This window comes from Phalacrocorax carbo, chromosome 3 (assembly GCF_963921805.1).
Source record: "Phalacrocorax carbo chromosome 3, bPhaCar2.1, whole genome shotgun sequence".
Taxonomy (NCBI): Eukaryota; Metazoa; Chordata; class Aves; order Suliformes; family Phalacrocoracidae; genus Phalacrocorax; species Phalacrocorax carbo.
Genome location: NC_087515.1, coordinates 28762378 through 28774937, shown reverse-complemented (window position 1 = coordinate 28774937; position 12560 = coordinate 28762378). Strand labels below are relative to the sequence as shown.

The following is a 12560-nucleotide window of genomic DNA, read 5'->3' as shown; positions in this document are numbered from 1 at the left end:
ATTAGCAAATGCATCACTACTCTACAACCTAGCTGTTACGGTACGCTTCGCGGGAGGAAAAATTGATGGTTCAAACTCTATCAAACAGAGGTCATAAACCAAATGAACCCCTGAGTCTTACGCATTGTTAGCCAGTGTTCCCACCTCTAGATTAGAGTAGCATTTAGTCAGCTTGCAACCCTTCTCCTGATATTGCTCCGATCTCGAAAGACAGTAGCAATCTTCAGGAAACAACTGCAGGATAAGAAACATTGCAAGAAAGTACCTCCAGACATAGACAGGTGTAGGGGAATAGACAGGGATCGGTGACCGGAAGATTACAGGATGTGACGGAAAGATAGACTCCTCCCCATAGGAGTGGCAGGAACAGGAAGCACAAGAGCTATATAAGCGTGTGACGCAGCTAAATAAACGGACATTTTGTATCCATCATATTGATGTCTGTGCATCACTGTCCCCAGGGTGGGTAGAGCCCTGTGTCCCGGAGATATGCGGCCCAAGATAAGTTCTCCCGTAGAAGCGTACAGCTACAGACAGGGTAAGATGCTTAGGACCAAAGAAGGGTGGAATTTAAGGCAGAGCTTTGCCATCTGCCATCCCTGTTCACCTTTAAAGGCAGCTCTATTACCAACATACTTTACACTTGGCATGACTGTTTTTGCGGTTCTTTATAGGCACTGAATGTACCTAATACACGAGGCAAAGTCCTTGTATGTAATTTTGGATTATGATATCAAGCTTGACATAAAACTTTAGGAGGTGTGAAGTCTGTCTTGGATTAGAGTTTCTTCTATCACAGTCTGCAGAAAACCTAAAGACATGGTTGCTACAGACATGCTAGCAGATGACATGATCTGAAATGATTGGCACTTCATAGACTCAGAGACCCCCCCTGCACCTTACAAAGGAACACAGCACAAAAGATATTGCAAGGAATAAGAAAAACTTATGCTGGTGATTCATTGAAAAACAATTTGCATATCAAAGTGAAGATATCTGCTGATCAAAATCCCTCTCATTATTTGACCATCTTGTACACAGGGTCTCCAACTTCAATCGTTCCAGTTTTGTCAATAGCAAAGTATCTTCCAAAGAGCGGGCTGGATTTGTGTATGTGTCGCTCAGACGGATCACATAAGCGGTAACTGCAGAGAGAGAGCACTTCTTTAGAATCAGGGGTAGCAAATTCTAAACACCAAGATATCAGTGATGAGAGAGAACACATATGAACAGTGATGGCCTGTTTTGATCACCATATTAGACTAAAACTAAATAAACACTACAATTAAGAGAACCAAGCAGTTGAAATAGAGAAAAAAAGCCTGACTGTATTCACACATCCGTATATAATACACATACGAAAGACTATATAAAAAGAAATGCCAAAGTTGCAAAGTTAGACCTTTAAATACCTGTTACCGCAGGCATTCACCCTAGCAGAGATGAAAGAGACAGGGAATGTAAAGTTTGCAAGAAAGAAGGGAGAACTTCCTGAATTTTCTTACCATATAGAATTGCAGAAAGTAGAATGGAAGCCAATATACACAGACCTTTACACTGCATTATTATGTCCCACACATACTTCAAACCACTTTTAAAACACTAGTCTAACATCTGTTGGGATCTAGCCTAAATCCACTCTCACAGCCTCAGCAGCACTGGTATTTTTACAACCTTTTCAAGGTTTCCAGGGGCTCCTTCCTGTCCAGGACCCCAGTGTCTGGGTTAACAGTTGTTAAAATACACCTGCAATGACAGACAACACCAAATTAACAAGGGCTTATTATAAATCTCTATACATCTATATAAAATAACTGTCTCAAATGCTTACCTGGCACAACACACTGTCCCTTTCATCTCCGCATCACCAATAAGAATCTCCTCCCAGGTGTCCTGAGGAAAGGTAAACATTATGCACAGATTAGACATATCAACTTGCAATCATTTTTCCATGAGTGGCACAGTCATTCCTAAAAGAAGCAGCGCCATTCCAGATGATCACCTTTACTTGTATCTTCAAAATAAGTACAATTATATTATGGTACTATTTTAACAAAAATCCTATGTCACTGCATTCTTCCAATTCACGACCTACTATATCTGGAAAGAAAGATACGCAAGTAATAAACCCCATTCCACAGCCTGTGCTTGTCTGAACCTAAAGCAAGTTTATTTTTACTGTATGTGTGATAGTCTGATCTGACCTCTGGTAAGTAACCGTTTTTGCAGAAAGAAGATTTTTAGGGGAAGTAAGTTTTTGCTTCTCGTCTACACAAGCTTCCTATTGCAATCCTTCTTGGAAGACAAAAACCCATTCCCATTTTAGGAACTTCTTAGATTTGGGAAATTATCAGATCTATCCAGAGCAAGTTCTTTGGAAAAATGGCAACATGACTTAAAAGCACTTAAAAGCCACCATCACCAGGTCACTTCACCACCAGATACGTTCCTAGATAGTGTTTTTTGAACTACCAGAATATTGTCAGAGATGCAGTGATAGACTGCAATATTGCAAGGGTCAGTTTTACTCTTATGCCAAAGGCTATAAAATATCACACTGACAATTTACAAATTGTTCATTTGTATCATTAATTGATCAGTAATAGCATGCATAGTTTTCCCTACTTTACACTTAAAGATGAGCTTTCAGTAGCATCCTGTCATTTAAATGCACTTACTTTATCCTTTGCCAAGCTAAATAAGCATTTACAGACCTGTCTCCCCGCTCAACGTTTCACATGCACTGATGTGAGCAGAAACTGTATCTCTGGAATCCAGGCGGGAAAAAAAATCACATCACTGAATTGCAGCTTTCTTGATCCTTGTAGGCACCATCACACAGGGAAAATGAGTTACAAAGAAATATAAACAAGCCTTCAAAAAGACATTTAAGACAGTTATTTTACCTCCTCAAAAGCACTGCAATCTGTCACAAGAATATTTGGCCTGAAGTTCTGTATCTTAACTTTCTGCTCCAGCCTGCTATTTAGATCTTCCAGTGAAGCTTCCGAGAGGATCAAGACTGGGCTACAGTCAGGATAGGCAACCTACATAAACAAACACAAACAAATCCTAAGGCCGCTGTAACAGCACGGAAGCAAAGTTACTGAATGGCAAAACAACAGATGTTGAAACCAGTGGCCACATATTAGCCTGACTGTTAGGCTGCTGCATTCAGGTATTAATTTTCCTGGAAGTAGGTTAACAAGTAAAATAGTGTGCCCTGTCTTATTTCAGTAACCACGGCAAGTTTCATTTGCTTAGATTGTAAAAATAAACTTCTCTTTATAGAATTAAACCAAAATTATGTATAAGCCACCACAGCTTCTTACAACATAATACCGTATGCATGGCCCAGATGTTTATTCTAGGTGTTACAGACAGGACTAAACTTAACATGTTTTACTATGTTATGAAAGGTACTTAAGATGTTTATGGACCTGCTGAACTTACCTGGTTGACCACGATCAACTAACTGGATTTGTCTATATAATTAGCCAGTCTTAACACAACACCAGTGGGAGTTTCACATATAGAATAGCAACACTAAATTGCAACTGTCCATTCACCAGCTTAAGTTTGCTTGGAAGTGGGAGGGCTGCCATTTTAGTAAACAAGGCCAATGAACAGTATTAAAAGAAAACTCCTATACAAAGAAGACTCCTATACATGGTGGTTCCACAGAGAAAAATCTCAAGAGAAATTTTGGCAAGAATTTTAGTGAATTAGAACTGGCTGAACGGCAGAGCTCAGAGCATTGTAATCAATGGCGTAGAGTCTGGTTGGAGGCCTGTAACTAGCAGTGTTCCCCAGGGGTCTGTACTGGGTCCAGTCCTGTTCAATATATTCATCAATGGCCTGGACAAAAGGACAGAGTGTACCCTCAGCAAGTTTGCTGATGACACCAAGCTGGGAGGAGTGGCTGATATACCAGAAGGCTGTGCTGCTATTCAGCGAAACCTGGACAGGCTGGAGAGCTGGGCCAAGGGAAACCTCATGAAATTCAACAAAAGTAAATGTAGGGTCATGCACCTGGGGAGGAACAACCCCATACACCCTTACAGGTTGGGGGTTGACCTGCTGGAAAGCGGCTCTGTTGAGAAGGACCTGGGAGCGCTGGTGGACCACAAGCTGACCCTGAGCCAGCACTGTGCCCTTGTGGCCAAGAAGACCAATGGTATCCAGTGTGGCCAGCAGGTAGAGGGAGGTTATCCTCCCCCTCTACTCTGCCCTAGCGAGGCCACATCTGGAGTACTGTGTCCAGTTCTGGGCTCCCCGGTTCAAGAAAGACAGGGAACTACTGGAAAGAGTCCAGCGGAGAGCTATGAAGGTGACCAGGCAACTGGAGCACCTCTCTTATGAGGAAAGGCTGAGAGACTTGGGTTTGTTCAGCCTGGAGAAGACTGAGGGGGAATTTCATCAATGCTTACAAATATCTGAAGGGTGGGTGTCTAGAGGATAGGGCCAGACTCTTTTCAGTGGTGCCCAACAACAGGACAGGGGGCAATGGGCACAAACTGGAACACAGGAAGTTCCACCTGAATATAGGGAAAAACTTGTCTGATTCTTTGGATTTTAATTCCTAGGCCCACAACTATAGAGCCCTGGGTTAAGCATTGTTTCTCTAAGCAAAATACAAGCTACACAACTCATATCAGTACACTCCTAGACCTAACAGGGATAGGGAATGGAGGTTTTCTATGCAACACAGATTCACCATCAAAACGTCTTAAAAAATGTAACTTTTTTCTATTCACTGAGGCACAAAAGGAATGCTGTTCTGCAATGTAATAGTTCCTCTTCAAATATTGGTATCAGGCTCTAGGTGTGAATAGTCAATAGCTTAGAACAGATTTAAAGTAAATTTTAAGCAAGTCACCTCATCATAGAAAAGGAGAATATTCATGTGGTTTAAGTACATGACTAGACACCTTGCTAAACTGGGCTCATTCACCAGTGTTGGAATGGGGAGGTTTTGGTGGATGGGTGGGAAATGGTTAAAAGAAAATTCTTCTGAGAAAAAGAACATTCATTTACCTCATCTGTGGTTCGGAAAAGGCTTATTATGTCCTTAGACTTTCTTGGCAGCATGGAGGGTTCAAAGTGCACCAGTCGATATGGCTCTGAATTTAGGAAGGTGGTGATCCACTGAGCCACTTCATCTCCACAGTCCCTGCCTTGGATATCCAGTCCAAACACTCTGAAGGATCACAAAACACATCAGCAAGTTAGTTGGAAAGCTGGAGGCTCAAGCATGCTTATTATTCAACGGCAAACATCTTGTTTTGAAGCACTACTGTGCTGGTTTTGGCTGGGATAAAGTTAATTTTCTTTACAGTAGCTACTACGGCACTATGTTTTGATTTGTGCTGAAAACAGTGCTGAATAATACAGGGATGTTTTTGTTACTGCTGAGCAGTGGTTACACAAAATCAAGGCCTTTTCTGTTTCTCATCCCACCCCACCAGCGAGCAGGCTGGGGGTGCACAAGAAGCTGGGAGGAGACACAGCTGGGACAGCTGACCCAGACTGACCAGAGGGATATCCACACCATATGATGTCATGCTCAGGATACAAAGCTGGGGGAAGCAGAGGGAAGGGGGGGACGTTTGGAGTTATGGCATTTGTCTTCCCGAGTAACGGTTATGTCTGATGGAGCCCTGCCTTCCTGGAGATGGCTGAACACCTGCCTGCTGAGAGGAAGGAGTGAATGAATTCCTTGTTATGCTTTGCTTGCATGCCGGGCTTTTGATTTACCTGTCTTTTTCTCAACCCACAAGCTTTCTCATTTTCACTCTTCTGAATTTTCTCTGCCATCCCACCAGGGCGGAGTGAGAGAGCACCTGTGGTGTGCTTAGTTGCTGGCTGGGGTTAAACCACAACAAGTAGCAAGATAAGTAAATAAACCACCTGAATTATAACAAGGTGGAATTTGGTTTCTGAATTTGGCAAAGGATCAGTCCCAGTGCACAATCTCCTTATGGTCACCTTGTTTTGGAAGTGCAGTAACATGGACATGGCCTGACAATACCAGCTGGTGAAAGAATGAGCCATGAAGCAGCCTTTAGGTGCCCAGAGCTAAACATCACATCAATGACCAGTAACAAACCTCCCTGTTTGCCGTACTTTTAAGCCAAAAAAAAGGGTCTACTCTTGCATTTGCATGCAACTGCTACACCAAAAGATTTGCCCAGAAATCAACTGAAAGGTAATTAATTTCAGAAAATGAATGATAGTTTGAAAGGATGTGGTTAGTTACTGTAATAATTAATAACATTTGTAACTGTCAATAAGTGCCACTGATTGTTAAGTGAAGCTTTCCTTCAGATTTTAGTGCTGTAAAATTTTAGTCAGAGCTGAGTGAAACTCTTAAGCTCTAACTTAAATACTAAGCTATTCTATATGCTAAGAGAGGTTAAAGATTTATAATGGAAGCAAAGTCCATAGGGCAGAAAGAGCCACTAGCAGCAGAATACAAACAAGTTTACACAAGGAACAATTTCCTGGCAAGAAAAGGTAAACCTCAACCCAATATTCCAATAAACTTCAACACCAGTCATGAACAGTTTTATCACTCTCTTCAAAGCAGCGATTTTGACCCAAATGCACTGCAGTTTCCTCTGCCTCTGCAATCACACCTGGGACAGTTTAGAGCCTGGAGATGCCCAGGTAGTTCATCTCGCCTGAGCCCAGCTCCTAGGAGCCCTCCTTTACTCATCTGGGGGAGAGGTGAATGATCAGGGTGCTGTCAGCAATACTCCTATTCTGTTTGCTGGGATCCCTGTGTCAACTCTGTGGCACAGGTTGGGACTAAATGCCATTGCCCCATCCAGCATTCAACTGCCTTTCTCTGCCCTCCATCCTCTCAGTCCCTGTGTGCCTTCTGGCTGGCGTAACAGAGGTGAGGCTCTTACAGCTTCCAACACTACTGTTTTACACCCACAAAGAGGACTGTCCTAAGCACTGGGTGGTATAGGGATCCATGGGAATACATCATGCAATTTAAGTATCACAACACACACAGACGAAGGGCACAAATGAAGAACACAGAGGCTTCTTAACCAGAGGGCTGTAAAAACCTTCTAGCATATTATCTGCACAAATAGAAAATGTGGCTGCGCAATGGCTTTGGTCCTACATTTGGCTCCCCAAAACACAGGATTTTTAAATATCCAAGTAAAATCTGCAACCAGACCTACCAGTTTTAAAGATTCGCATCTGCACAGCCTTTTGCAGCCAGATGCACTATTGCACTGCCTTAGCTCCAAACTACTGGGCACGAGCCAGCACCAATCTGAAGGCATTGTGCCCAGTGCCAGAACAAATCCAAGCCCGTGCAGAGGGGCTTGCCAGCAGAGCGTACTGTGCAGTAAGACAGCCACTCCCACGCACAAGCTGGAAGGATAGAATCTCAGAGCAAAAGCCAAATCTTCATTTGCCTGAATACAGCACTATTCCTAAATCTCATTCTTACAAATAGCTGAATGAATCAAAAAGAGTCAGCCTTGAGCTGACAAATGGCAAATTGTTTAAGCATAGCAGTCATACAAAACCTCGGGATTCTTCCTGAGAAGTACAAGGCAACATTTAACTGTTGGTATTGCTAATCTAACACCCTGGGACACCACCTGCAATAGCAGACAACTTGGTAATTTTTAAAGTCCATTTACACGCATCTAACTTTTGCTTATTTGCATTCCCAAATTCTAGCAATTTTAAAGTATGCAACAGTTTATTAAGGTAAAGAAAGGAAAGAATCAAGATAACACATCACTGAGATTCAAAACTGGAAAATCCAAGATAATTTTTCATTACTGAAATGTATTTAGTCTATTTAAGTATTTTTCTAATGGCACAACAAATTTGAGAAAAATAACATCTTGAAAACCACATGCTTTTTTAGTGTATGTGTCATTGGCTAACATATACACATTACAGACAGATTTTTAAAAGACTGTCCTATTTCTCCAAGAGAAATACTATCATTTGTAACTTGCACCTGCCTTGTATAAACAGAGATACCGAGCTATGCTGATCAAGGGTTTCCACAGCAACAGATTTATGCTAAAAGCTAGTGAATGTAGTTCCTCTCCAGCACTGCTTTAGTTTTAATTATGGCAGCTGGTACATTAGTCTTCTCTGCTATCCAAAGGAAAAGCACTTATCAGTATTTCTGTAGGGGCTAACACTGTTTACAGTTACTAAATAGTCTTACATCTTAATTGACATTTTAGCAGAGAAAAGGTTTTCTGCTTCCCCCTCACAATTTTCCAGCATGGATTTCAATACATGGATAAAATAACTAGGCCTGCATTCATACAAAAGAACTCTAGGCACGCAGTTAAATGACTATGTAACCTGTTCACCTGAGACTCCTTTGAGGTAGCACCTACAGGGAATGACTTGCTCTCTGGGGATGCCCATTTTTCCCCGTGACCACAAGGTGAGCCTCAGGCAACCAAGTTTTCAGTTTAGGCACCTCAGTCAAATGTCTACAGACAGGGTTGAGGGAATCTAAACTCCAATATCTGACCAATTCTAAATGGTCAGTGTGTATCAAAAAATGTTGATGCATATACTAGTGGTGACCAAGAAATACCAGTATGCGTGACTGAGGCTCTAAGATGCAATTGCTCACCCAAGCAACAGTGAAAACACTAGAAGTACACACGAATGAGTAAACATAGCAGTCTATGAAGACTTAAGATCACCGTTCGTTTGGCAGATGTACAATGTCTGGTTTTCGACTATTGCATCATCGTTTCCTGAGATTTGTTTTCACCACTGATTAGCAGATTAAAACTAGACCTTTTGTTATGACAGTCAACCCTGGCCTCCTGTATAACACATGGCAGAAAATTTCACAGAATGGTTTGGATTGGAAGGGACCTTTAAAGATCATCTAGTCCAACCCCCCCGCCAAGGGCAGGGGCATCTTTCACTAAATCAGGTTGTTCAAAGCCCCATCCAACTTGGCTTCAAACACTTGCAATGATGGGGCATCCACAACTTCTCTGGACAACCTGTACCAGTGTCTCACCACCCTCACCATAAAAAATTTCTTCCTTATACGTAATCTAAATCTACCCTCCTTTAGTTTAAAACCATTGCCCCTTGTCCTGTCACTACAGGCGCTAGTCTGAAGCCTCTCTCCATTATCATAGAATGGTTTGGGTTGGAAGGGACCTTTAGAGGCCATCTAAACCTCATCATGATGGCAGAGGCCATCAACCCCTCTTCAGCGAGCAGGGACGTCTTCAACTATATCAGGTTGCTCAGAGCCCCGTCCAACATGACCTTGCATATTTTCAGGGATGGGGCCTCCACAACCTCTCTGGGCAACCTGTTCCAGCGCTTCACCACCCTCATTGTAAAAAATTTCTTTCCTATATCCACTCTCCTCTAGTTTAAAACCATTACCCTTTGTTCTACCACAACAGGCCTTGCTAAAATTATGCAGACGGGGAGACAGACCCTCACCGAAAAGCAAGAGACCCCCAATTTTCCCCCTCCAATTTCTGCATCAGAAAAACACAAACCGTCACACAGTCTTGAAACGCAAAACATGTACGTGAGAGACAATATTTAGAGAGAAGGGATGGAAACCCCCCCTTCTTCAGTACCTGCAGTTGTGCACAGGATTTTTCCTGGGGAGCTTTAAGGGCAAGCACACCTTCTTCATTTCTGGGGCATCCAAGGTCAAGTGCCCATTTTCACAGCTGACAGAGATGAGGACCAGCCGTGGCTCCTGGCGAGCTGTAACCATGTGCCCATCTTCCTTGGTCACAAGCCAAAACCTGTGGAGTGACAGGGAACAACGTCGAGGGCCGATGGCGGGCACAGGGTGCTCCCGCACCCCCGCAGCGTGCTGGCCACAGCAGGACCAGCACAAGTCCCCTTACAGAGATGGTGAGGAAAACATCTCCCAGACGCGGAGCCGGGACGCCAGGGAGGCCTGGCAGCTCCCTGCTCCGCAGCCCGCCCCGCCATGCCCGTCCCGCAGCTCCCCGCTCCGCAGCCCGTCCCGCCATACCTGTCCCGCAGCTCCCCGCTCCGCAGCCCCATCGGCGTCACCTGCGCCCGCCGCACCGACACCCCCCGGCACGACTTCACCGGGTACACGAAGAGACTCGACACCGTCCCGACCCGCTGCAAGCGGCGGCGGCGGCGTCCCTCCGCCGCCCGCCACCGCCCGCCGGCCCAGCGCCAGGCTCCCAGCAGGGCGCCCAGCGCCAGCAGTGCCGCCGCCCCCCACAGCCAGCCCGGCCGCGCCGCCCGCAGCGACATCCCCAGCGGCCCCCGCGCCCCGCTCATGGCGACTGGGCCCCGCAGGCAGCGGCGCGGCGCCTGACGGGGCCGGGGCAGGGGCCGGGGGTGGGGGCGGGCCGAGGGCCGGCGGCCGCCCCCGTCAGGCCACGCCGCCGCTGGCGCTTCACGGACCCGGCTGCTGGCGGCCTGCGGGGCTTTACACCGGCACCTGCCCCCGTCCCAGGCCGAGGCCGCTGCGGGTCCAAGGGCTTTGTTGGAAGAACCGTATCCTGGGCTGCATCAAAAGCAGCGTGGCCAGCAGGTCGAGGGGGGTGATTCTGCCCCTCTGCTTCGCTCTGGTGAGACCCCACCTACAGTGCTGCGTCCAGCTCTGGGGCCCTCGGCACAGGAAGGACACAGAGCTGTTGGAGCGGGTCCAGATGAGGCCACAGAAATGATCCGAGGGCTGGAGCACCTCTCCTACGAGGACAGGCTGAGAGAGTTGGGGTGGTTCAGCCTGGAGAAGAGAAGGCTGCAGGGAGACCTTATTGTTGCCTTTCAGTGCTTAAAGGGGGACTATGGGAAGGATGGGGGCAATCTCTTTAGCAGGGCCTGTTGTGACAGGACAAGGGGTAATGGTTTTAAATGGAAGGAGGGTAGATTCAGAGTGGATGTAGGAAAGAAATGTTTACAGTGAGGGTGGTGAAGCGCTGGAACAGGTTACCCGGAGAGGTTGTGGAGGCCCCATCCTCAGAGACATTCAAGGTCATGTTGGACGGGGCTCTGAGCAACCTGATCTAGTTGAAGACGTCCCTGCTCGCTGAAGAGGGTTTGGATTAGATGGCCTCTAAAGGTCATCATCCAGCTCAACAAAATACAGGCAGCAAATGCATTTCTTTTAATATCTGGGCTTTTATCAAAAGCAATGTTGCAGGAAAAGTACAAACTGTATAGAAACACATGAGTACATGAAATTCAGCTGTTGGGTTGACTCAGAGAAGAAGAGGGAAAGAGGTTGCTGGTGGCCAAGAGCTGGTGTGGGGGGTGGCAAATGGCAGTGCCTGAGGTTGGGGTGGGGGGGTCCCATGCATTTGGCTGCCTTGGGGTGTCTGCCCGTGCCACCTACCTGGTACCAAACTCATAAGACCCCCTCCGAGAACTTCCCTCTTGTTGTCAGGGTTGCAGGGAAGTCACTTTGTGGGACACCTGGCTGCGAGGCAAATATGACATTATAGAACAGGCTAGAGTGGCAAACGGCAGTATTGTCAAAGGTTTCTCCTACAGGCAAAGCAAGAGCCTTGGCTGTTGATTTCTCCCAGCTCCCCCATTCAGGCTGGCATGGATCTGAAGGCTGGACTTACAAACTGAAATTTCTAGGATCAGCATGTCAAGACCAATGTCCCAGCAGGCAGAGGATGGGGAAGCTCAGTGTTGGGCATTTCTGAGAGATTCAGACAGCCTGGCCATGATGGATGACTATTACATCAACAGCATCCTGGTGGACAGGAACACTGAAGTTGTGGCTATCGTGGGCCTCTCTGACAACAAGTGCATGTGGGAGGCCAAGCCAGGAAGACTCCTCGCAGCCATCTTGCCTCAAGAAGCAGCCTTGATCACGGGCCAGGACTGGTAAACGTTCCTGCTAACAAGAATCACCGTAACTGGCAAAAAGTGCAGTGTGATTTGTGACAACCTGCTGGTAGATGAAGACAACATGATGGATGTCAGAAGCAACGGCAGTGACAGCAGATTCATCTGTATTGGCAAGACCCCCAAAGCCCTGATCTTCCTCATAGGCAAGAAAGGAGTCCATGGAGGAGCCCTCAACCAAAAGGTCCCTGATATGATTGCAGGCATGAAAGTGTGAAGCAAATAGTGCCAAAGACACAGACATCTGCCTGAGCACAGGGGCACAGTCGTTGCTGAAGCAGAGAAGGGAAGCAAACCTGATTTTGTTGCACATGTCTTTGCCTGCTTCTTTCAGGTGGGGGGTTGCTGGGCAGGCAGCAGTGCTGGGACACAGTCTACCTGACCAGCTGTGGTGCGGAAAGGAGTAACACCTACATTCCTCATCAGGACGCTCAGCATTATTTGCGTGCTCTCCCGGCTGCCTTGGGTAGTTGCTCCCTGTTACTCTCATTTTACTGACTGATTTTGGGGTGAAGGTCTCTTGACAACTTTAGCTTTGGGAAAGGGCAGGAGGGAGGGCAATCCCTTTGCCCTCTTGTTCACCACTTTGCTGTTTAAATCATGCCCTAATGGGCATGGATTTTGAGACTTTCCTCCTACAAGTAGGCCGCAACACCAGAAAT

At 46.0% G+C, this 12560-nt stretch overlaps 2 protein-coding genes across 2 annotated transcripts; one reads left to right on the top strand and one right to left on the bottom strand.

Annotated features, from left to right (window-relative positions):
- Positions 1–926: 926 nt before the first annotated feature.
- On the bottom strand, positions 927–10356 carry LOC104043217 (mitochondrial amidoxime reducing component 2). Its single transcript, XM_064446299.1, has 7 exons — positions 10034–10356; positions 9624–9797; positions 5038–5200; positions 2907–3047; positions 1832–1893; positions 1675–1746; positions 927–1145 (listed from the first exon to the last, which is right to left on the bottom strand). Exons 1-7 carry the CDS (start codon positions 10312–10314, stop codon positions 1019–1021), a joined length of 1020 nt encoding a protein of 339 aa, XP_064302369.1. The 5' UTR covers positions 10315–10356; the 3' UTR covers positions 927–1018.
- On the top strand, positions 10189–12210 carry LOC104052633 (profilin-3). Its single transcript, XM_064446300.1, is given in 2 exon segments — positions 10189–10607; positions 11533–12210. A coding segment is annotated over 1 exon segment (483 nt). The 5' UTR covers positions 10189–10607; positions 11533–11632; the 3' UTR covers positions 12116–12210.
- Positions 12211–12560: the final 350 nt, after the last annotated feature.